The sequence below is a fragment of the Homarus americanus genome, unplaced genomic scaffold (genome assembly GCF_018991925.1).
Source record: "Homarus americanus isolate GMGI-L3 unplaced genomic scaffold, GMGI_Hamer_2.0 scaffold48016, whole genome shotgun sequence".
In the NCBI taxonomy this organism is placed as follows: Eukaryota; Metazoa; Arthropoda; class Malacostraca; order Decapoda; family Nephropidae; genus Homarus; species Homarus americanus.
In genome coordinates this window covers 2562085-2587972 of record NW_024755055.1, presented here as the reverse complement: position 1 = coordinate 2587972, position 25888 = coordinate 2562085, and the positions used below count along the sequence as shown (strand labels likewise).

The following is a 25888-nucleotide window of genomic DNA, read 5'->3' as shown; positions in this document are numbered from 1 at the left end:
TGCATTTATTATAAAATAATGTTTTGTAAATATGAGATTGAAGAAATAACCTCATTAGTTTGTGTTCTACGGTGTGGCGGCAGTCACCGTTGTAAACAGGGGATGAATGAATGGACTTTGGTCGTTTTTGATTTAGTGAATTGCAGGAAGGGTTGGTAAGCCTTGCGAGGTCGTCTAGCAATCAGTTGGCGCGAAGGGGCGTCCCAGTTTCCCGCGCTTTCCTCGTTGGGAGGTTGGTTGGCAAAGGTAACAGCAGGAGGGAGGGTGTGAGCGGAACAGCGGCTGTGGCCTGTACCTCTGTTGCCACATCTCACATATCTTATTACCAGACAGTCTTATGTCAGTATACTACTAGTAAACAATATAACTTCTATCTCATATAACTCGCAACTGTTCGACCCGTCATTTCATATTTAGTGTATATTTTATTAACTAAATGCAAGACTCGTTTGAACTTTCTTCCTTTAAAGTCGAATACTGTAATAATAATAATAAAACACGGGAATGGTAGTTGAATAGGAGCATTTTCTTTCGGTGTATTTTTTCCGAGGTTAGTTGGTGGGCGTAGGCGAGTATTCGATGGGGCGCGTTTGACAGGCGGAGGCAGGTTGCATGCAGGTATAGTCGTAGGTAGGGTGGAGAGCGACTTCCGCCCACCTTCCACCGCTTGCTTCCCTTACTGTGTGGCAGACAAACAGACCGTTGAATGTTAAAGTAATGGCATAGATTTCCAAGTGATAAAACTATAGCACTACACTTTGTCATGCCATGGCTGTAGTAATATTTATAAAGTCCAATTGATTTAGACGTCGCACGTGTGTTGCTTGTCACAGTTGGTAATTGTTGTTGCTGGCTACCCGGGTTTATACTTTCGCACTTTATCCCACAAATAATTTTGACCTTGAAGAAAGTAAATAAAAGTTCCTCGTCGAATAGCATTTAAGAGATAAACTAAAATAATACGGTATAGTTCAGGGTAAAGTGACGTATTTATAGCAGTTAATATTACCCATTAATTTTTCTGTTAAAATTGTCCAAATCAAAGGGTTCCATGTATGTTATTTTCATCCCAATTTAATGATGTTTATTTACGCCCTTTCTTCATTTCGTAGATGGCCATTTCCGTTGTCAATCGAGGTTTTCATCAGCGTGTTATGACCGGTAGAATTGACACCACAATACGTAATTCGGTCAATCTATTAGGAGTGGGGGGGCCAGTCCTGTTGAGTTCATCGTTCATAATATAGACAAAAGTGCCACAGCTATATAATAACACTAATCAGACGGTACAGCTATATAGCATTAGACAGACGATATAGTTATATAGCACCAAAGACAGACGGCACAGCTGTATAATAACACTGACAGATACACAAGGCGTAGCTATCTATAGTAAATTGACGGCGACTAAAGGTACATGAGACATATCTGGCTGACCTTGGCTTATTATGACGGTAGTGTTAATATTTGGTGTGGATCTTGCCGTCTTCATTGAACCTTTGCTGTAGTTGTGCCATTTATCGGTTAGGTTGTTTTAAAAGCCTTAATTTATATATTTTGTTGTATTTATTTGGCAGGAGTTAATGTATAATAAATGAAACTATTAAGAACATAACCCGTGTTCGTCTTGTGGATTTGGTGATAGTGGAGGAAATTTGGTATAGTTTTATTCATGTTTTAAGTTCTGTTGCTGCAAATATGTGATTTGTAGGTATAAATAAAATAATTTGGGGTTTGATTTTAGACGTGGCAGCTGTGTAGTGGGGAGGAAGAGAGCAGTGGTGAACAGCCGCTGTCCGGCAAGCTGTGCGCTGCCGCAATCTCTGGAAATTTCGTGTACTTTTATCACTTGATGACTGTAGCTAACACGTAATAATGAAGATGGGACTACATTAAGTAATTTAGTGTGGTTTAAAGTGCGTTTGCTGTATATCTATGTACTCGTAAAAGGCCATTACACTATTCTTTAAGTCAAATATCAGGGCCAAAACCCCCCCCCCCCCAGCACTTACGTATTGACTTGCTTTGACATTGGTACTATAACTACGTGTTCTTCATGTCTACACATATCTTAATTACATTCATTAATGCATCTGTAATAGATAACCAGATACAGTTTTGCAGCGCATAAAAATTCAGCTATTTAAATGTTTGACCCAGGACTACTCTTAATAAATCTAGTGTTTAATTACACATAACGTTTAATGAGTTCCACCAATTTTTTCATGTTGTTTGGTACGATGTGCTTTATAATTTATGAGGAAGTTTAATTAGATTTTGTATTGATGCATCTTGCAGGCTCAGTTTTACACATCCGTATTCATGATGTAGGGGTGGATGGCAGTACTGTAATGTGTGTATCTTTATCGCTGTACAAATGGTAATAGTATACGCATATTCCATTTGAAATATCATACAGGATATAGTTTATCTGCTCCTATGAACAAGACTGGGTTGACGGGCAGCCTTGGTATCGGGTCTGAATATAACAGTAAAATATAGGCAAAGATATACTGTATTTAAAGTGCGCAGAAAGTGAGCCAGTGTTTCTTTAATGAAGATTGTATATAGATAGATAAATATATAGGTATTTATAATATGTGATGGTACAGGCAACACACTACTGTACTGTACTCAACTTTAACAGGTCTCTTGAGGCAGTCATCAACATAATAAGCATTATATTAAACTCCACTTCCGGGTACAGTAGTTTGGTTGGGTTTTATTTGACCTCTGCGGCATTATTGTCATGTTTTGAGTGACCTTGTGATGCCTTCGACCGAAATCACTGCTTCTGGTGTGATGTATCTGTGCTTCATGTGTGCCTTAGAGTTGCTTGGTGAACTATTATGATGGTGTTTACTTGCGTGTTATATGACAGGGATGAGTTAATTAATAAAACCTAAATAATAAACTAATGATGTTTCCACTTGGGCAGCAACAAAGTGCAGGTATTTACCCTCTGGATGAAACAACACTGTACTGTTGAAAGGAATGGGAGAACTGCTTTACAACATTCACTTAAAAGTTTGTTATATCTATAGAACAGCATAAACCATACAAGTTAAAGGACCACCTGAAGATTAACCTCCAGCTTAATTCACCTCAGGATTAAACACCCTAAGTCTACCTAGGGTTAGGTTGGTGTAGATTACATTTGACTGCTGTTAGAGTGGTTAATCTTACAGTGAAATAAGGTGGGGTGCTAATGTACAAGCTTTCATAAACCGTGTCTGCTAGTCTGTATAAAAACATTGCTCATTGTAATTCATATACTGTAACTATAGTATTTTAACTCATTCACTGTAGGGACGACACTTTTACTACTGTATTTTATTTGGCTGACACCAGATGATTTTATTCAGCTCAGTGACGACACCATACACAAGGGATTAGAGAAATCATTGTAGTTGATGCAATTATTTTTTTAAAATGCTTAAAAATTTGTTTGTGACATCTAAAAATGGTTTTGTTGGGCAGCTCCTCCCAACACGACAAGAGTCGGGAGAAACGCTCGGTGACTGAAGTGCAGCATTTAACTGGCTTATGGACAGTTAGGTGTCTGTAACTGTTGAAGAATATTGAGAAGGATCCATTCAAAATGATTTTGAGTGGCCCTTTGCTCATTTTATATTTACCTGCATGTTCTCAACACCAAGACCCGAGAACTACAATAGAAACTGCTTTTGACCAACGTTAGCTCTTGATCTGACACACAAGAGGTCAGAGTCATACGCATCTGTAGCATTACCCTCGAGTATGGACCAGATATTGATGCAGTTTTCTGTACAGTACTGTAATTTGATAACTTGTACAGGACACCTCAAGGCTCTTGGCAGTAACCCATTGCTCTTGGAGCTCAGAAATGTGCCTCTTGCGGAAACCACCGACAGGGTCGTAGACGGTGTCCTGCTTGTGAGGCTCTGTCCAACGGGGCAATCTTGTAAAAGTCTGCAAATCTTTGGTAATATCTGAGGCTTTCCTGTAATTATATATTATTTACTGTTAGACAAGACTCACATTTGTATTTTTCAAAGGTTAAAGTGTTTTGAAGTAATTAATCCCTTCACTAAATGGACGTCACTTTTAATACAGTATTTTGTTTGACAATTTTATTCAGCACAGAGGGGAACCCATGGACTGGAGCTAGTAGACTATCTCCACTAACCCCTTCATTACAGGGACACCAGTTTTAATATTTTATTTAGCCAACACCAAACAATTATTCAGGACAGAGGGGAGCTCGTACACAAGGAGTTAATGGTTCGGGAGAGACTTTAAAGTTATTTTTATCTATTCTTATTGGTGCGGCAGGTATTGTGTTTCGTCATTTCTGCCAGACGGTAAATATGTACATTTTCTTTATCCGGTTTTCTCTTCCTTTCAGCCACCAATCAATGGTTTGTGCCACCAGTGAAGGGAGACGTGCCGCCGGGATGTGCCGCTTACGGTTTTGTTGTGGACGGAACGCGCATCCTTGTTTTTGGTGGAATGGTCGAATATGGGAAGTACAGGTAAATATACAAGTCATCGTTGGGTTCATATTAACAGTAGCCACCACCACCCGTCACCCCCCAGCTTATTTAACGAGTTGTTTAAACGCCCTTATGCTACCTGGGGGGGGGGGGGGTTGGTTAGGTTAGGATTTGGGTGTTTAATCATTGGGTGAAATAAGCTGGGGGTGCTAATCCTCATGTGTTCCCTGGATTCTTTTGAAAATAAGCTTGAGAACATAATTCTTGTAACAATATTAACACTCAGGATCGACCTTTTCTGTAATTATTGGTACTAGATTTTACAGTGAGGATTGCCTTACTATACTGTGCTGTATATCCCATCAAAAACACATTCAACATATTTCTATGTAGCATATTTTTTACGACCAAAATACCAACATTCACGATGATGTAAGTGGAATGTCTTTGAATGTAAGAGGTTCAGGAATCATGAAATCCTTAAAAAAAAATGAATCTAAAATATAAAGTATATAGCAGGACTGTACTGTATTTGAAAAGTGCTCGATTTTTTTCTCGGTACAGTATAGTACGGGCACTCCCCGGTCACGAACGGTCAACTTAAACGGAATCACAAAAATATGTACCTGTAATTAAAATTAAATTTTTTACATTATACTATTTAACATCACTTCATTTACATTATTTGTTATGAATGGGATATTATTTTGTTTTGTATCTGGCGATATTGCTGTAACGTGTGAGCTCTATCAAAATTAAGTTAACGTGCTATCTCGAATGATAGACCGACCGCTAAACCTTCATTCGGGCTGGATTAACGCGAGGATTGACAATTCTAGTCTCAAACCCCGTTTAAATCTTTGTGTTGGCTCAAGCCGGTGTTCTGAGTACCGACAATCTTCAAACTTCGCTCAATCTTTGGTTTAAACCTTCGTGTAGTTTCAAACCAGCGTTCCGAATTCGGGCCGTAATGCCGGTAAAGGGTGGTTCGAGAATTTTAAGAAAAGTTCTCGCTCCATAATGTGAAGCTGACAGGATATGCCGCATCAGCCGACCACACACGAATGTAAGTACAGCTCCTCCCCGACTTACGACGGGGTCGGGGACCCAAATCCAGGTCGTAAGTCGGGGAGGAGCTGTACATTAGCATGGGTGACTTAATCTTCTCATGCAGAATAACACTATGATAGTATAATTTGCTATTCAGGATTTTGCCTATTCGTGCCATTCCTTGGAATTTTTAACCCTCGCGAGAAACGAGGGTTTACCGTATTGCACGACACGTGAGCAATCGTCATTTGTGACACGTTATCCCGAGAAAGAAAACGCAGGCAAGCTTTTGCCGTCCGGATTGGAACCAGATCCAGTACAGAGTTAAGTTTGTATATGTATATTTTTTTTAATTTTGTGCCTGTTGGATGCCACCACGGCGACCTCCATTCTCAAGAGTTTTGACACGATATACCGTACCCGTATATATCCCCTGTTTACGTGTGTTTAGGACCATTGCTTAATCTTAAAGTTAGCTCGGGGGATCGGCACAGTTACGGCCCATTAACCCCTTCACTTCAGGATGTCACTTTTAATAATTTATTTGGCTAATTCCAGACGATTTTATTCAACTCCAAGGAACCCGTACATAAAGGGTTATGACACGGCAGTGGTCCTAACGGTGAGGTGTAGTCACATTCATGTCACCTCTTGCCTTCAAGCTCAACACACACACACAAGTACATATTTATTCGTCCCGTTGTCACGAGTCGCCGTAAGTTGCGACGTATAAGATTTTTAGTTCAAAATTCAGGTCGAGGCCTATACTCGCCTTATAAGTCGACCCCCCCAAGGCCCAAACATAGGCTAGTACTGAAATGTGGATATAGCCTATGGCGAATATTTGATATACTGTATATATATTATATAGTTCATGCAAAAAGGGAAGTGGGCAACAAGATCTACGTAGGGCAACGGGCAACCGCCAAAAATCTTCAGTAATTTATCTTCGTAATAACTTGGGTAAACGCCAAGCCAGAATCAGCACCTCCAATAAAATATTAATTGTTTACACAGCATACCAGTATAGCACCTCGATAGTACCGCTATATACGGTATAACATTACGGTACACCCGGCTTACGATCCGCCATTTGCATCGGCCGGTGTAAACAAATTGGCGGGTAGTAGCACGTGGTTGCCCGGCTGGCTGCCCGGGTTTAGTGGAGTTCCGATCGACTGTTTACTGTGCGTCGGCTGTTGAAAATGACGTGTGGCGTCGTGTTCGTTTAATTATACCGGAATTTACTATTTTATTTTAATCTGCGTTAAATGAGTTTACTAAACGTAAATTTCGGTAGGAAATATTAGCGGCAGGCCACGGGAGTTACGCCAAGCGAAGCACAGCGAGTGTCGGGCAGGCCGTTCCACCTGTTTACCACTCCGTGGTAAAGCTTCACTTTTTATACTCGGCGTATAAGTCGACCTCTGGTTTTGGAGAGATTTTTTCAAACTTAAAATGTCGACTCGTACGCCACAACTTAGGGTACTCTCAATAATGCTGCCATCGCCTCACTTGCTGACCACTGGTAGAACTGTTCCCATGGCTAGTATTAGGGTTATTAATCCTCAGGTTAAATAAGCTTGGGGCTAATCTTATTGTGAGTTAAGCTTGGGGCTAACCACCTGGTGAAATGAGCTTGGGACTAATCTTAACATGAAATCAATTTGGGGCTAATCAGTACAACAAATTTTAACAGACTTTGTTTTCACTTCAGTAATGAGTTGTACGAGCTACAAGCCTCCAGGTGGGAGTGGAAGCGCGTCAAGCCTCGACCTCCTCGTAATGGTCCACCGCCGTGTCCCAGACTCGGTCACTCCTTCACCCTCATTGGTAATAAGGTTTATCTCTTTGGTGGACTGGCCAATGACAGTGAAGACCCCAAAAATAACATCCCAAAGTAAGTACAGTGTTGAGATGTGTGTACCATATATTATTATTATTATTAACTACTACTACATTACGTTATTATTATTATTACAGATATCCCCGTTAGCCGGAACAATTGGTGCAGAGCACTTTCGGGAACGATAGATTTCCGGGTAACGAGACTACTCTCGAACCCGGAAAAAACTCCCCGTCCCCCAAATTTTTCGGGTATCGGGAATATTTTCTCAGAATTTTCCGGTATCCGTGCCCCTCGGAAATTCGTTCCGAAAGCGATAATTATCCGGAAAATTCCGGCATCGGGAACGACTTTTCGAGAAAATTTCAATTCCGGCTAACGGAGATATTTCTCAATATTATTTTCTTTGAGGGGGGAATGTGCCTAGGTACCCCCCCACTGCTTCAATATCATCATTTCACATCTGTGTCTTCTCCCTCAGGTACCTCAATGATCTCTACACATTGGAATTACGAGCAAACTCAAACGTGATGTCGTGGGACATACCAGACACGTACGGCGTTCCTCCCCCACCCAGAGAATCCCACACGGGTGTTGCGTACATGAGTAAAGACAAACCGAAGCTGGTGATATACGGAGGGATGAGTGGCACCAGGCTGGGAGATCTGTGGATACTGGATATCAGTAAGTACATTGAAAGCCATTATTTAATGACCTCTTATTTAACGATCTCTCATTTAACAGACCGTACGGAGAGGAAAGTCCGTTACGTCAAGGTTCTGTCGGATGTAAAACCTCCATCCAGCGAACTACGCGGAAACGAAAGTCCGTCAAATCGAGAGTCCGTCGGGCGTGAAACCTTCCATCCAACTGGTTATACGGAGAGAGAAGTCCATTATATCCTGCTGCTGTAGATGGAGGGAAGGGAGTCTTATAGGCTCTGAAGATAAAAGGAGATGAGAGGGGAAGGTAAATTTAGAAGTACAGGGGAAGGTTGAAAACAGGTGGGCACCGTTGTAATGGATACCTCTGATACCATTACCACCATTATGAAGATGTAGTTAACATGTATTTTTAACCTAAACCCCCCCTCCAGTATCACAAGGGCATTTATTCATTGGTTAAATAAGTCTTTTTTAGGGGGCTAATATTCACGTTATGTTTCATATTATCTTCTTAGTCTGGCATAAATATACCTTTAGAATTAGGTTAAAATTTCAGTCTATCTGAATTATTATAAGAGTTAAAAGGAATGCACCTAATATTATTGATTAAAAAAACAAAACTTTAGTTGTTATTTACATACACACATTACCATAGTATAGTGAAGCCCCCATCTGACAGATTACATAGAGGTCACTGTATGTTACATTGAGGGTCTGTCATATTTGAAATGGATTACACGGAAAGATAAGTCCGTCATGTGGGGGTTTGACTGTATCCACGACTCATCGTTTCAGATTCCATGAACTGGGAGCGGCCGACAGTCATCGGCGTTCATCCTCTGCCTCGCTCGCTGCACTCGGCTACTCTGCTGGGCAGCAAGATGTTTGTGTTTGGGGGCTGGGTCCCTCTAGTGCTGGAGGAGCTCAAGGGACCCAACAACGAGAAGTCAGAGTGGAAGTGCACTAACACCCTCGCTTGTCTTAACCTCGGTAAGTTTCTCCCTGTGTGGGAGTGTACCCGGCGTATGTATCGCGTAGGAGCGCGCCCGGCGAGAATTACCGTATTTGCCGGCGTACGAGACGCATTTTTTAAAAAATGCATCGCAAATTATCCCGCGTCTAATGCGCCCGTATATTACGGACGGAAGGCCGAGAGCCGTAGGCGGAGGCGCCCAGCCAGGGAGCCCGGGACGAGCGGTAGTCCACCGAGCACAAAAATTGTGTTACTAATAATAAAATACTGAAAAACAAGCCAAATTATCACGATCCATTACCACGAACTCACGGCAAATCTGCCGAAGACGTAAATAATGGCTTAACGGCAGAGGGAAGCTCGCAACGTCTCGCTGTACCTCCTTCGTACGTAACCCACACCGGATACGTGTCTTACATTATATAATGACTGTATTACCTTTATGAAACATTTGTTTATTATCTAAATGAAAATTGCCCGTAGAAAGATTAAAGAAATGTTAACGGAAAGTTCAGCCGCCATTTGGCCATTTGCAACGAGCCGACGACGCCAAAACAATGGCGATGGCGCTACACCCCGGTGGCAGATCGCGGCAGCAAAACTGAGGGCCAAAAATACGAGCGTCACATCCCGTCGGCAATTCTCTCGACCGAATTATAAATAAGCCACGCAGCTGCTCCGATCAGAGGTAGAGTTGGGTTAGTATAATCTTACTATATATGAGTTCCTACTTGATTCCAGTGTATATTGTATTTACATGCACAAAATCATGTTTTGCCCTACAAAACCACTTTAAAGTCACTTTCAATTATTGTATGATGAAACGTACTAAAAACATTTCCACAAAATATCCTTGTAAAATAGGGGCGAGTCTCATGCGGCGGTGCATCTCGCATGCGGGCAAATACGGTATAGCGTATGCGCGCGTATGCGTACGGACGTAAGCGTACCCACGTTTCTCGATCAGAAAATTATGCCGTGCGTGCGTGAAAGCAAATGTGTGAAATGAAAAACATTGTCTGTTGGATGAGGCAGCACAGGTGGATTAATTGAAGGAGTACAGATACAATGAGAGATAATAAGCTCATAACAAGTACTGTACTGTAGTGAGTCTTAACAGAACCATCAGCATTTAACCAGTGAACATTAACAATTATAGATCACACGAAAGATTATCCCCTCGACAGTTCCGAGACGGTTAAACTCGAGGCCGATTGAGCCGAGGGCCGACACGTCGGGCGAGCACCCGGGGGTTACGTAATCTTCGGGGAATTCACAAAAGCAATACTTGCGAATGGTCTAGTTCGTGGCCTCGACTTAACGACCGGTTTAGATGCCCCGAGAAACTAGCTACGGCGATATCCCCGTCAGCCGGAGCAGAGCACTTCCGGGAATGAGAGATTTCCGCTTAACGAGACGACTCTCGGAGTCGGAAAAAATTCCTCTTCCCCAGAACTCTTCCGGGTATCGGGAAAATTTGTTTCTTAATTTTCCGGAAAATTTTCCCAAAGCCGTAATTTTCCGGAAAATCGTTCCCCGGGTCGCAATTTTCCGGAAAATTCCGGTAGAGTTCCGGGTCCGAGGGATTCCGGTTAACGGAGATATTACTTGTTGTTTTTGTTAAACTCTTAAGAGTGTAAAGACTTGTGTTAAGCATATATTGTACACACATACCATAATTAATAATCTCTACTTCCCCCTCCCCCCCTCCTCCAGAAAATATGACGTGGGAAAATGCCATGATGGAAAAGTTTGAGGACCAAATGCCTCGTGCTAGAGCTGGGCATTGTTCTGTTGGCATTCACTCGCGTCTGTTTGTATGGTCTGGCAGAGATGGTTACAGAAAAGCATGGAATAACCAGGTTTGTCTAGTATTTGTATTTTACCTAGATTGACAGATACTCTAGCTATTCAGTAAAATACCTATACAAGTTTACAATTGGGCTATTATTATTATTATTAGTGTTTTATTATTATTATTTTATACAGTCATCCCCTGATATTTGGACAGTTTAAGGTCCAGAAAAATCTTGCTATAAACTGTAATTCCTTATAGTGATGCCAATTTCCCCAAATACCTGCACTGTGCCTCATTATAGATGTGGACACACATTTCTACACGACAAAATCTTAACAAGTATACGTAATAACTCGAGAAATAACTTTATTAATACTATCCCGAACACAAACACACAATGCTGCAGGCATTAAGCCAGTGAAAGAGAGGAGACGCGCGCATGCTCGTTCGAGTAAATATACCGTAGGTATTCCCATAACGCATCACCGGTCAGCTGTGAGATGGCTTTACGCACTGCTAATATTACATGTATTGAGACTAGAAAAGTTGTGGAGAAATAACTACTAAACTCAAATGTTACTTATAAATAAAAAAATATAAAGCTATAAAATAAGAAAAATGTGTGTTAAGTGAATGTATGATGTAGCATTTTAACACAAGTATCTGATATGTGAGGCTGCTGTAATTATGTTGCCAGCCTATCCACGTTCCCTCCCCCGGTGCCCGATGTGACCTCACGACACACACGGCACATTGCGGCAGCCACACGCGTTTGAGTCCGTGGGGTGGTCGGCTCGGCTGTGTGGATCACTTTCAGCCTTTTTTATACACAACATGTGTGTTGTTGTATTATATGATGCATTTTGAATAATTTTTATTGTTATTATAGCAGTTTTTGTGTATTTTTTTGAAGGAGGGAGAGAGGAGAGAAAATTTTAAATGTGTGTAAAGTGTTTTTATTTTCTTCTAATATATATTTGAATATTTTTTCCCCAATTTACGTAATAGTGAGTTTTGCTTTAAATTTATCAAATTTTAGTCGTAAATTAATCGTTGCCGTTGTAGCGAATTTCCGTAAGGTAAATTTCCAAAAATCGGGAGATGGCTGTTTTGGGGTGGGCTCAAGTTGCTCCTCATTAGTTTTCTTATTCTTTGTCACGTAGGTTTTGACTTATTCTTAACTTATAATAACAGATGATTAACATTTTTCATTTGGGTTTATGACAAAAATTTTGTTTTTGCTCCACCAATGGCAGCAACTTCACACAATATGAAGGAAAAGATATGTGAGACTGTTAGAAAGTTTATATTAAACTTGTATAGCTCATGTTAAACTTGTATAGCTTATATTAAACTTGTATAGCTCATGTTAAACTTGTATAGCTCATATTAAACTTGTATAGCTCATGTTAAACTTGTATAGCTCATATTAAACTTGTATAGCTCATGTTAAACTTGTATAGCTTATATTAAACTTGTATAGCTCATGTTAAACTTGTATAGCTCATATTAAACTTGTATAGCTCATGTTAAACTTGTATAGCTCATATTAAACTTGTATAGCTTACTGTATGTTAAACTTGAAAACAGTATCTTGAAAATATTTTTGCTAACTCTTTATTTTATTAGTATCTCTTGCTTTTTGCTGTAGTTTTGTTAAATTTTTCTTTATGTTCAAAATTGGAAAGATCATTCATAATCATCCAATACATTTATTTAGGTTGTTAATTAAATGATACCAATTTCTGTGCTGTAGATAGAGGTTACGATGCTTACAGGGTATTACCGTGTCCATTAATACGACTGTTACTTCAATTGTAGGTTACTGAGGTGAAGTTGGGATGGGTCAAGAACATGTACAGTTGCCCACACTTGCACTCGGTACGGGTAGCATTGCCAATGCTCTCTCCACGACGCGCGAACCCGGAGAGCGTCGAAGCACGTTCCGAAGCGCTCGCGAGTGAGGGCAAACTCCCGGAATGGCCCTAAGGAACCTCACAATAGTAGCTAAATAAGCATTCCACCTATTTCTCTGAATGCAAGCAATTCTTGCATTGTTATAGTTATAATATGGGTTACAAAATAGAACGTCATTGGTTCCATTCTGCCAGCTTCTAGTTGGTGACAGTGTGGCAAAATGTTGTTATTTAAGGAGGGGGTAAGGGGTACTCTCCATTGGGAGGCGAATCGACACACCGTACTGTCGTGCGACCTCAATCTGTGAATGGTGATGTTTTCAATGTGGTTTTAGGTAATATTTGGAAAAAATCAGTAAGATGTTATTGCATCCAGTTTTCTTTATTATGTGGAGAACACACATACTGTATATGCTGATAACCACAAAGGAAAAAGAAAGCACAAACTTCCCAAGCACTTTTGTGTATTTCACATCTTCAGGGGTGAGTACAGTCTAAGGTTTAGTTAAGAAGGCCAATATATTCAGTAAAGGAGAGTTAGATCAAGTCCTCAGGGACAGCAGGCGTCCACCATATTTAATCCTCGTACCGGGTTATAAATATTCCGATTGCCAAAATTATCTCATTTGTACTTGCCGTCGCTCGGATTCACGTCGACGGATTTGGCGCGTGTGACGAGACCGGATTCTATAACGTTCTACCGACGATTGAATTGCAAGGTATGATTGAGGGATCATTATCCCAGTCATTGGAATGATTATTATCTCTTATGAATGCACAAAGCATTGGATTCTTGGGCTGTCCTAACACCATATTTGTACTGTTTAAGTCTAGTTATAAAATATTTGCCCGTCTGGCCTAAGTAGAACATATTACATTCCTTGCAAGGAACCTTGTAAATGCAGCCACCTGCATTGCTGGGGGAGTTCTTAATTAACATTTGTTTTACAGTGTATGAATTACTAAATGTTACATTTACATTCCAGGTTTTCGGTTGTAGAGGAATTTGAGAGAAACGATCGTTAGATGGTAACACCAAGAGATTCTTATTGTCGTGAGGGTTAGGATCGGTTCTATAAAAAGATTTCTTAGTAATGTTAAGGCATTTGTCTATTAAAGATCCAGGGTACTTTAACTTCAACCCAATATTATAGATATTTTTAAATTCCTCGTCGACGAATTGCGGACCGCACATCTGCAGAGCGCGTAAAATCGTCTGCGAGTCGCCGACGGTTCTTGAGGAACCCATTCGCCTCGCCGTCTCGGTCTGGCCGACACGCGCGCCAGACGCACGAGGCTGCGGGGGTTTGGCAGATCGTTCCAAAGATCGACAAATGTACGCGTACCCCGGGCGGGGCTCGCAACCACCCGCACCACATACGGAGGTATAGAAGCGAGCGAAGCACCGGAGTTACCGTACCGGTTTCTCGAGGAAACATTCCGGGAGAACTCCGGAGTCGTGCTTCGACACACTCCGGGTTCACACGTCACGGAGAGAGGATTGGCAAAGCTAACCGTACCAAGTGGAAGTGTGGGCAACTGTACAGTATACTGTACTGGAATGTTATGATATACAATATAGTATCACGTTATACAGTATTCTAGCGTGTTATAACTGTAGGTCTACCGAGGCAAAGTTTTTACGGTTCAAGAACATACACAGCGTATTGTCACACGATAGCGGTTTCTCGTCGTCGGGGGAGACCCGTAGCGCGCGAAGCGTAAAGTTAACGTACCCGGAACTCACAGGTGTGTTGCAAGGACCTCTGGTACCTGGAGACGAGCGTACCGGGATCCCCCGGGAGAGTGCAGCTGGTGAGAGCTTCGACGACCACCTTGGAAGTGTGTTGGGGCGCCACGCCTACTGCCGATGCCTACTTACTTCAGGTGTGTAAACAAGAATATCTGATCTATACTTCAGGTGTGTAGACAGGTATATCTGAATCTAGACTTGATTTAATATTCCTTTTTTAGACACCTTCTTGTTTAGATATTTTCTCTACAGTAATCTGGATGTCAGATTTTGTACACCTTTATTCTGAGACAGATTTTAGAGTGAAATGTTAAAGATTTTAGGTAAAATATAATATTTACCAACAGTACAGGAACTCTTGTTGGTGTATATACAGTACAGTACAATGTAACTCGACCCTTCCACACCATTCGGATGTGATGGTCTACTTTAGTTCTTAATTGGTTTTTGGGCAATTTTGGTGGGTGACAGATTTCAGGTGACCTTCAGAGGAAGAAATAGAGGTTATTTTTATTCCCTCACCTGCAAAAAAAAAAAGGGAGATAGATATAGAGAGGGAGAGAGAGACAGAAAGTGAGAAATATAGAGAGGAACACAGAAAGAGAGAGAGACGGGAATACCGACTTTGCCACGACGTACGACTCGAGACACGCGTATATAAAATATTGTGTAATGTACCTTTTGATTGTTTAGTTGTTAAAGACTATATTTTATTCCTTACCAACAGATCCAAAAATATGACATCCCCACCCCAGCACCAACAGCCCCGGTACCAACCACCCCAACGAATACTCCCGCTACCCCGAGTCTGCCTGCGACGCCGACCAACAAAGCCATCACCCTCACTCAGACAGTCCTCAGACCAGCTACACCCGGGACCATAACACCTCTGACATCGACCTCTCCACATACTATAAGAGGTCAGTGTTTTATCACATTAAAAAAAGTAAGAAATCTAAGAGTTCTTCTCATCTTGTGTTGTTCACACCCAGAGTGCCTTGTAATCTGCCATACTCCTTCAAATTCTGTTCACCAATAAGTGGCTTTTCTGTAAATGTACTGTGTAAATTTCTCTGATATTTTTATGTTAATAATGTTAGCAACCGGAGGTAAAAATACCTAACGTGCGGTAAGTCTTTCGGATTCTATTATTTTCCCATCCTCGGCTTTTTAAATGACACTTCTATCTATTACTAACTCTCTCTAATGTACTCGAGTTACCTCGGAGTACAATGGGGGGTTATTAACACGAGACCGATAATTTTTCTCTCGCAGCCGGTGGTAATATCGTGAGAGTTCGGACGCCCGGGGCAGGACAGATAAAGGTGATCGGCGCCGGGGGACAGACGACTCAAATTCTACGCGGCGGTCTGCCGGCCACGACTACGGCCACCTCTCAAGGCGGCATGTCGGGCATTGCAGCCCTGGCCGCTGCAGCTGCTGCGACACAGAAGATAACCACCAGCACCGGCGGTGCGGGCTCACCCACCGTGAAAGTCGTTCAGCCCAGTACGCTAGTCACACCACAGGGCGTGAAGGTGGCAACCACCATCGCCGGGCAGACCGTCAGACTCGTGTCGCCCTCGGGACAGGTAAGACCGAGGAACAGTTATACACTGTATGCTGGGCTTCTGTATCACTATTTTTTTTGCAATATATTGTACAGCAGAACCTCAATAAATTTGACTTTTGGGGCAGACCCCAGTCCGAAAAAAGCAAATTTACTGTATTGGGAGGAGGGTTGGAGATACTGTAATACTTTTTTCAGAGTCTGGGGTGCTCTAGACTGCCTCGATCTTCACCAGAAATATTAAAAAAAAAATTATATATATATATATATATATATGAAAAATCCAGACGGTTTGTGCGTTCATAAATGGGGTCAAACGTCTGTACGTGGGCGTTCTGTGGCACGCGTCTCGGACTCTCGGTCTCGGACCGAGTCCCGCCTCCGCGTATATGGTATCGGCGTGCTGTATCTCGCTACCCGCCCTCATTTACGTGACCTTTTTTTGTAGAGTACCGTACGTAATATCTTTAACGGGGATACCGGAAGGTTTTAAGAAATGGGTTAAAATTGTGTAAGTACATATTTTAAGAAATGAGCGAGATTAAAAAAAATCTTACGAAAAGAACAACATTTGCTCACAACGGTATAATCAGATTTACTGTAGGCCTAACAAGAGCCAAGACACTGTGATGTATGCAGGCAGGCAGTTCGTGGTGAAAACAGCTGTTGACAACCAGTTTACTTTTCAAGCCAGAGAGTTCTTTCATATTTCTTATGTACCTTGTTTTGCACTTGAAAACCTAAGTTGTTGAAGGGCATTAATCACATAACATCTGATTTTCTTTAAACAGTTCAGATAAGCAGCATTATCGCCAAGGCATCCCCCCCTTCCCACAGTGGATTTGCCTTTTTTGGACTTTTGCATTTTCTTGGACTGGAGTCTGCCCTAATTTGTTCGATTTATTGAGGTTCTACTCTAATGTGCATTTCATGATCCAAATTTAATAAAAAAAAAACATATATGTCTGTTAGTACTGTACAAGGGTGCTGTATGCAGGTTGGGTATCTTGTATAATGGGGTAGCTCACCCAGCAGGGATGGGGCCCAACTTTATATTTCATTTACAGCACACGGATACACATATTCTGCCGATAGTTTTTTGATATATAATTTAATAATTTTGGGTATGAAATATATGATAAGATGTACACTAAAGACCCAGAAAGGTAAGCAGTCACTACCGTCTGTTCGGCACTAAGCGGCCCGCGTCTTACCTTTATTCATTACACGTACATACTTGCCCTAGTAAAAATTATGATATATGCTATGTTCATTGTATTATCTTCCATAAATATAACGAAATAGACTTTCGGATTTCAGAGCATTTTGGACTTGGCAATTTCGGATAAGGGACACCCAATCGGCATTGGCAAAATAAGCGCGTACGTCATCTCGTTCTTGTCTAGAGCACCTCGTATATTCCCTCATTCGGATCTGTCGTTGTTTGTGCGGTTCCTCGACGATGATGTCGGTCACTTCAAATCCTCTTCGAGGTCTATCGAATACTCGATAAAAACATTTCGTCGGGCTTCTCGTTGTCGCCGCTTCATTTAAAGGACTTTAGTTAATATGTCCTTACTAAATAGCTGTTGTATCCTCAGGTTCTCAATCCCCAAGGAGGAACAGTAACCGGACAGGGCGGCAAGCAGTTCATCCTCCAGAAGAGCGGCGTACCGGGGTCACAACCGCAGATCGTCACTCTCGTCAAGACGAGTAAAGGTCTCACGCCCGTAAGTCCACCGTTGTGTCGTAGTGGATCGCTCTCAAGATTAAGACTCCCCAGTTTATTTTACATGATTCAGTTCCCCAGTTTATTTAATATGTTTAGGCTTCCCAGTTTATTTTACATGATTAAGTTCCCCAGTTTATTTGGTATGTTTAGGCTCCCCAGTTTATTTCACATGAAGAATAACCACCTTAGTTTAACCTAACCAAATACCTGTAGGTTCAATATTTATGTTTTAAGTAATAGATTGGGAACACTTTTAGATTATCCCCCTCAGTGAAAATCTGGAAAAAGAGTATTCTCAGTTTTGCTCTTTCGCTGTAATATCGGGAACGTACCCCTGCGAAAAATGAGGGGCCACCGTACCGTACTATTATTGCATGCCGATAACCACAAAGGAAAAAGCACATACGAAATTCTCGAGTTGTTTCGTGTATTTCGCATCTGGGGGGAACGCAAGATGGGAAGCACACGAGAGCACTCGGGTATTTCGTATTTTCTTTTTCCCACGCGGTTATCGGAATACGGTAGACGGGTCGCACGAACACCCACGGTGATTTATTAGTATACCCGTCAGTCCCCGAGGTACAAGCGGGTTACGTTCCCGGACTCCGTCTGTAAGTCAGAACGGCCCATATAAAACAACAATAATATTCCACACACACCAAATAATGTAAATATAATAACGTTAAACAATATAAAGTACTGTACTGTAATGTAAAAGATTAAATTTTTTGTGATGAATATATTGGAATCTCATTTGTAAGTACAGTACTGTTCTGGCGTTCGTAAGTCAGGCATCGGTAACTCGCTACTATAATGTGGCTTATGTGTTCCAGATGTCAAAAATGAACCTGGTGCAGAGTAAAGCTGGCGTAGGGGGTCAAGGGGCCACCATCGTCAAGCTGGTCACCACTCAAGCCGGCGGTGGCGGTAAGCCAATCATGACCACCTCCACCACACAGCAGGGACAAATTCTCAGCCTCGCAGCCGGCGCTCAGACAGCCGGCAAGACGATCGGACAGGGACAGAACATCGTCATAGCAAAACAACAGGTACGGATATTTCGCCCGCGTACAACGGACGGGGAGAAGAGCGCGAGGCGGAGACGCGGGTCGAGGGCAATCGTCCCGTCGTCCGTTTGCGTTTCCCGCGCCGCCTCACTCCCTCCTCTCCGGACTAATTTCCGAACGTTAAGAGCGGGAGCGAATTATTTCTTTTGCATCCGTCGACATGGAAACGGTCAAATCGGCCAGGAAAACACGAATACAGAGCGAACGCAAACAACAATATCTTTATTATTTTATAAATCATTCTGAAAATTTGACACACATCAGAGTTTTTAGGTTTATTGTATTTATTACCTTGTTTATTTTAATTTAAAGATCAGATATAAATGTTACTTTCAACAGATTTTGGCATTAATTTTCCATCACACTTTCACCATTCTGCACGTCACCGTTTTAACTCCTCGCGTCGTCGGAGTCCGTCGGTAGTGATTGTTTTGTTTATCTTCAGCTGGGCACCACGACAGTTGGGGGGAAACAAACGATAGTGATCACCAAGCCAGGGGCAGGCGGGGCCGCCGGAATACGACCGCAGACGTCGCAGATCATCGTGGTCACCACCGCCTCCGCCATAAGAACCTTACAGGCAGGCACCACCAACACCATCACCACACAGGCTGGAGGACAAGCATGTCAGGTATTGTAAAGTGTTCTTGGTTCAACTTAACACAAATACTATAACTGTTGAAAGTAAAAAACAAGAAATGTAAACAAAACCAAATAAGGTATACGTAGTTATAATTCTTGGGTTTAATTCCCGGTACGGCATCGCAGGTGTCGGCCGGCGGCGGAGTCAAGATGATCGTGGTATCGTCGGGGGGCGTCGGCGGCACCACGACCACACAGGCCGTCGCCAAGCCCGTGACCATTACCGTGGCGGGGCAGGCGGGTCAGGCCGGCGCCAACACCAAGACGGTGACGATAACGGCCAAATCCGGCACGCCGAGTACCACGACTCTCCTCAACACCGGGTCGGGCCAGATCATTGCTGTTCCTGCTCAGGGTCTGCTACAGTCGGGGCAGCAGGTGAGCACATTGCAATTTGTCGCCTCCGTCAAAACCGTCGCGAGACTCGTCTCTCTTGCCCGGCGCCGAGGGGGAGACGGGTCTGACCGTCCTCCTCGGTGCCGGGGGGAGGAGCGGGTAACGCGAGAGGCGACGTCCTCTCTCTTTCGGAGGAAGCCGGCCCTCCGCGTTATTTATCGCGCGTCGCGTTGAATTATTTTATTTTAGTCTCTCGAGCCTCAATTTTAATTCGGCGACGGACGACCCGAGCCGTCGCGTCTCCGGGGACGTAATTGCCGCGGTCGGTCGATCGATGTCGTTTCTCTCGCTCGCTTTCCTATTCGTTAAAGTTGTAATTTTAGTTATATAAAGTGTACTACAGCGGGCGACTCACGGCGAAGTAAGAAGACGAGGCGTACGGCATAAGTTATGCGACGCGTACCGCAGTAAATGACTCGACTCCCCGCGTGCGGGGTCGCCTCGGAGCCCGACGAGATCGTCCGACTTCGTCCAAATAAAATATTAAAAGCGGCAGCCTCGTAGCGAAGGGATCGAGGAAGAGGGCGAGGCCGCACGCGAGTCTTCGTGCACCCGCGGCGTAGACTCGGTAAAGAGAGCATCCATCGGGAGGGGTTCGACGATTTTGGAACCGAACAATTATGTTGTCTCGCCGGGGTAATTGTGAGATATTTCCTTCATATTATAGTAGGCTTAATTTAGTTATTTCATTTGAAAAATAAAATTAATTCGTTGCAATGCAATTGGCGGCACGCCTCGCGGGCCTTCATCAAAAACCTTCATTCGCGGTGTAATTTTGTTTCGGCCAAAAATTTTAAATGTGGTATTTTTACCAAGTGTACAATATTTAGTAGGGTTTCAAACCGGGATGCCTTACGTCGAACTTTGCGAGATGGAATTTTTTTTTTTGCCACCGCCGAGAAAAGTCGATTATCACACGTCGAGATTAAAAATTTGTTAGACTCGAGCGGAACGGCGCATCCGAAGGGTTAACGAGTGCGGATAGACGTCGGGTTGATCTTGTAGCGGAAACCGGAGACGGCACGCGGGACGTCGGTTAAGTTCGAGAGCACGTACCGCACGTCGTCGCGAGTCGGCGCGGGGGAAGGCTCGTTCGGCGACGGCATTTTCCCGCATTTATATTTTTGTGTATTTTGCAGGCACTGACAATTGGAGGTAAACCTGTAACAGTACAAGTAACTACAGCTGGAGGCCAAAAAACAGTAACCCTGGTGACCTCTCAGGCCAGCGGCGGTTCGACCACAACCGCCACCGCCTCGAGTACGGCAGCGACCAACCAGCCTTCGACGTCGATAGCGGGAGCGGGAGACGGCCCGGTCACCTCCGACGCCGCTCTCGCCGCTCTGGCGGCCGAGGCCGGCCTGATAATGCCGTCCGTCGAAGGGGAACAGAACAACGAACAAATGGCCACACCTCTCGGCACGCAAGACCATTCCGAAAACGGCACCACACAGAGTGCCAGAGAGGGACACGTCGCGGGCGCCACGGCCGACGGCAGAAAACAGCCGTCGGGAGAGGGGGAGGACTCGGAGAGTAAGAGACGCGAGGGGAACGCCGCCGCGGGCGAAGGCGGCGACGGGGTAATCAAACAGGAGCCGATGGACACCGAAGGAATAAACGAGAGCGGTCAGACGGGGGCGGCGGGAGCGGAGTCGGGGGACCCCCTGGCCACTCTCGCTTCCGCCGCCGTCAATTCCTCTCCGAGCGCCGCGGCGCCGACCGTCAAGACGGAAGACTCCGCCTCTGCACTCGCCAACGGCATCAATCAGGAATCGGTGGGTGCCGCATTGTATTTGTGCAGGTTATAAATTTTGGTTAATATTTTAAACGTGATGAGAAAGCATAATGTGGTTTCATAGAAGAATTTGGGTGCCTTAATCTCAATAACTAGTTGTTTATCAGCAATATCAGTAGTTTAAGTTGTGCTCTAATTTTGTATGCGCGGACGTGCCGTGACATTTGAGCGTTAATGCGGTAAACGCACAAATTAGAGGAACTTCGCTGAATGACCTCTTCAAAATTTTTCAGAACGAAGCGAAGAAACCGGAAACGGAATGGTACGACGTGGGCATCATCCGAGGAACGGTGTGTACGGTGCAAGCGTATTACCTTCCCACCGAAGCCGAAGCTCTGAAGAACGAGACGTACACCGACGCCGAAGGAGAGGTGACGGAGAGGAAAGCGAGCGGAATCGAAGTGAAGCTACAGCCCGGCACCGCCTACAAGTTCAGAGTGGCGGGCATTAACGCGTGCGGACGAGGGCCCTGGAGCGAAGTGTCCGCCTTCAAGACCTGCCTTCCCGGTTATCCGGGAGCGCCTTCGGCCATCAAGATCTCGAAGTCTGCCGAAGGGGCTCACCTGTCCTGGGAACCGCCCCAAAATGCCGCCGGCGACATAGTCGAATACTCGGTGTATCTGGCCATCAAGAATGCTGCCACTCAACAACAGGTCAGCAAAGTAAGTAACTTTATAATTTTTGGTTGATACTAAATCACTTAATATGTGCCGGGGGGGGGGGGGTCCGGACCCCCACTTTTCAACAGAAAATTGTAATAGTTTTTTCTTTAATGCAGTACATATTGTATTTAAGCATTTTTTGCATAGTAAAAAGTAATTACTTTTGACCTCAGAATATTTTGTAATATCAAATGCACATTGCTTGAAAATGCCCATGATATTGGTGAGATTTCAAAAATATTTCTGTAGGCTCACGGCTACCCCCCAGCCGGGTGGGTTCGCTTCGCTCACCACGTTCCCCCACCCAAAACTTTTTGGACTCTTCCCTTGTCAGCAGTCAGTCAGTCACTCAATCACCACTTGCATCACCTTCCTCCCTTGTTTGTGTGTACAGTTTTTTTTTGCCCCCATAATCCATCTCACACAGGAGAGAAATAAAGATAATGTTTTATTGGGAAAAATGTTAAATTACAGGAGACCGGGAGTGGAGGGGCGCACCTTGCCTTTATGAGGGTTTACTGTGGCGCCAGCAACCAGTGCACTGTGCTCAACACCCAGCTGGCAGCAGCACACATCGACACAACCAACAAACCGGCCATCATCTTCAGGATAGCCGCCAGAAACGATAAAGGATATGGCCCCGCTACACAAGTCAGGTGGCTTCAAGGTACGTAATGTTGCAGAACGAGAAACGGGCGAGCCGTTTCCTTAATTTCACTTTTACTCTTTATTTATTGTATACCGTATAATTAAAACTCTAAATGGCCGACGTCTACAAAATACTTTACGTACGATATATCTCCAAAAAAAATTTGACTCGTAAAATTTGGTCCTGTCTCACGTCTTTCGTTAACATTTCAGACTCGGTGATGGGAGCTGCTACCGGGGGCCCAAAGGTAGTCATGAGAAGACCCACTACAGACAACAGGTCACCGGTCACCGTGAAAAAATTCAAAGCCGACGGGGAGTCGACGTCGTAGTGTCGACCCGGCCGCCGCACGGGCCCGGCGTCGGGCAGAGGACGCGACGCGTCTTCGGTCGAAGGTTTTCTCCGTTCGAGCGTCCGGTGCCAAAGATGAAGTCGGACCGACCTCGCGTCCAGTCGTGCGGGGCCCTAAACCGGGGGCGTCCATCCGTGCGGGGTCCTATCTGCGAGGGATCCTAAACCGTGGGCGTCCAGCCGCGAGGGGCCCCAAACCACGCGTTTCAAGCCGAGAGGGGCCCTAAACCTCGAGTGTCCAGCTGTGAGGGGCCCAAAACCATGAGTGTCCAGCTGTGAGGGGCCCTAAACCACAAGTTTCCAGCTGTGAGGGGCCCTAAACCACAAGCTTCAAGTTGTGAGGGGCCCTAAACCACAAGTCTTAAGCTGCGGGGGGCCCTAAACCACGAGGGTCCGGCTGCTAGGGGCCTTAAATCACGAGTGTCCAGCTGCGAGGGGCCTTAAACAGCGAGTGTCCGGCCGCGCGGGACCCTAAACCGCGAGCGTCCGGCCGTCTGCGACCCCAAAACGCGAGCGTCCCGTTTATGCACGAAAGTACTTCCGAGCGTCGTCGAGTCCGTGACGTACGGAGACCGCACGGGTTTTTTTAAACGAGCGATGAGATTATACTTTAAGTTTTCTCTCTCTCTCTCGCGCGCGAAGTACGGTACACGTCGACGAGCTCCGGCCCGCGCCGTTTCGCGGTAAGCGTTGCAGCCGGATGATCTGAACCAAATATATGTTGCCGAGCGGGTCGGAGTACCCCACGACTTCATTTAATTTATAAATACTACTTTTAATGTACATTTAAGGTCCATCCAAACTGTTAATTTTATGTAAATGTTTGTGTCACAGCTTTGTATTCCCACCTAGCTATAGGCATCTAAATGGCATCGAACGAATGCCCCAAACAATCGTTTTCCAAAGTCAAGAACTCCGCATCGTAGCAAACTCTCCCGTCTCCACGCGTCGCGGAGAACGCCCTCGCCCTACGGTCGACGCCCCATTCCCGGGAGGGGAACGTCGCACGCGAGCCGAGCGAGAGGGGCGCGAGACGGTCGCGAGGGAACTCGACTCGGCCCGAAGCCACGAGAACGAGGCGGAAGATGCCGCCGTCCCCGCGTCGTCCACGTCATCGGTTCACGACTCATACATCGTAGGGCCTCCAAAAGTCTTCGTGTTAATAATAAAGTAGTTATCACGTAGGTAAAGCGACCACTTATTTTCTCACGCCGTACAAGCGGTACGGCGAACGCCACCTTCCTGCATATCACACGCGACCTTCTTACTTTTGGGATACATCAAGTTTCATTCATCGATCATTGTAGATATCAATCCCTTCGAGTTACCCGAGACTAGCGAACCGCAGTATCCGGACGACCGTAATTTTGATTACGGCAAGTCGCGTTCCATTGCAGGCAGCCCGTTTTTATTTGTAAATTTTTTTTTTAGTTTCCGTTAAGTTTTCAACGGAGGGGGAAACGAGTACAAACAAAATAAGAGCGAAAACGAAGTCAACGCAAGGTTAAAGCGACCGAACGACGGCGTCGGTCCACGTACCATTTTCCGCCGGGCTTCGCCGCGCCTCGCGTCGGCGGATGCGAGATCGTCTCCGATCGCGCGCCCGATCGCTCCGCCCGCGTCGAGCGAGAGGGACGCTGCAAGTATTTCAATTTATATTTTTTGTCTCATTTGCCATAAAAGGCACAGATGTGTTTATTGATTCATATGTACTGTATCTTGCATGTAGATCTTTTGTTATTTATGAATATTTTTTACCAATTCATTTTTGTTTATTATTATTACTTGTGCGGGGGAACACGAGGTTCAATATGCAACGACAGCCTGGATGGGAAATGGCCACAGTACCTGACCAGATATTAACACAAAGAAGTTGGTGTAAGACAAACCTGTCATCCACTAACACACACTTTGGTAACAATTTCTCTAGGCTGTAAGAAAATATTAGCAGTGAATATTATTATTAAAAAAAAAAGAAACAATAATCTATGGAAAGTGCTTTTAAATATTTAATATTTTATTTTTCAAAGTAAGAATAAAATGAACTATTGAAATAGTGAAAATAGAGTATGTATCATTCTATCCTCTCTTATATTTAAGTCTCGTTTATATAATTGCGGTCGTTTGGAAAATAACCAGAAGCGAGATTTTGCTATAGGTTAGTTTAGGTTGGGTTAGGTAAAATCCAAATGCAAAAATCTGCTTTCTGGTTATTTTGAAAATAACAAAAATCATGGCCAAGTGAATACCAAAAATAATAATAATAAAAATAAATAAATCAAAAAACATAAACTGAACCTTTATGGGGTGCCCTGACCTAACCATCCTCCTACCCTTCTGTATAATACAATACCGGTCAGATGTACAACACACACACACACCAGTCGCAGTAATGTATTATTACGAAGGAAGCGTCCCGGTACCCTCCGGTCGGAACACGGCCGGTGTCGTGCGACAGTGCGAAAGAAAACGACAACCTCGAGGGTTACTCTCCCATTAGGGTGTCATACGGAGGCGAATTTTTTTTTTTTAGTTTGAAAAATCGGCC

The 25888-nt window shown here is 44.1% G+C and overlaps 1 protein-coding gene across 4 annotated transcripts in view; it reads left to right on the top strand.

Moving 5' to 3' along the window:
* LOC121856240 (host cell factor 2-like) overlaps positions 1–25405 on the top strand; it is a 28289-nt gene extending 2884 nt beyond the window's left edge. The window contains exons 1-17 of one of the 4 annotated variants that reach the window (XM_042351614.1): positions 1786–1896; positions 4388–4514; positions 7243–7425; positions 7853–8055; positions 8832–9026; positions 10726–10871; positions 14473–14610; positions 15204–15396; positions 15752–16068; positions 17648–17776; positions 18612–18827; positions 19291–19476; positions 19614–19865; positions 21023–21658; positions 21912–22340; positions 22815–23007; positions 23202–25405. In XM_042351614.1, the coding sequence (XP_042207548.1) occupies positions 4492–4514; positions 7243–7425; positions 7853–8055; positions 8832–9026; positions 10726–10871; positions 14473–14610; positions 15204–15396; positions 15752–16068; positions 17648–17776; positions 18612–18827; positions 19291–19476; positions 19614–19865; positions 21023–21658; positions 21912–22340; positions 22815–23007; positions 23202–23320 (3558 nt within the window). In that variant the 5' untranslated portion in view covers positions 1786–1896; positions 4388–4491 and the 3' untranslated portion in view covers positions 23321–25405. The other 3 variants (XM_042351611.1, XM_042351612.1, XM_042351615.1) reach the window with 3 other exon arrangements.
* The last annotated feature ends 483 nt before the right edge of the window (positions 25406–25888 follow it).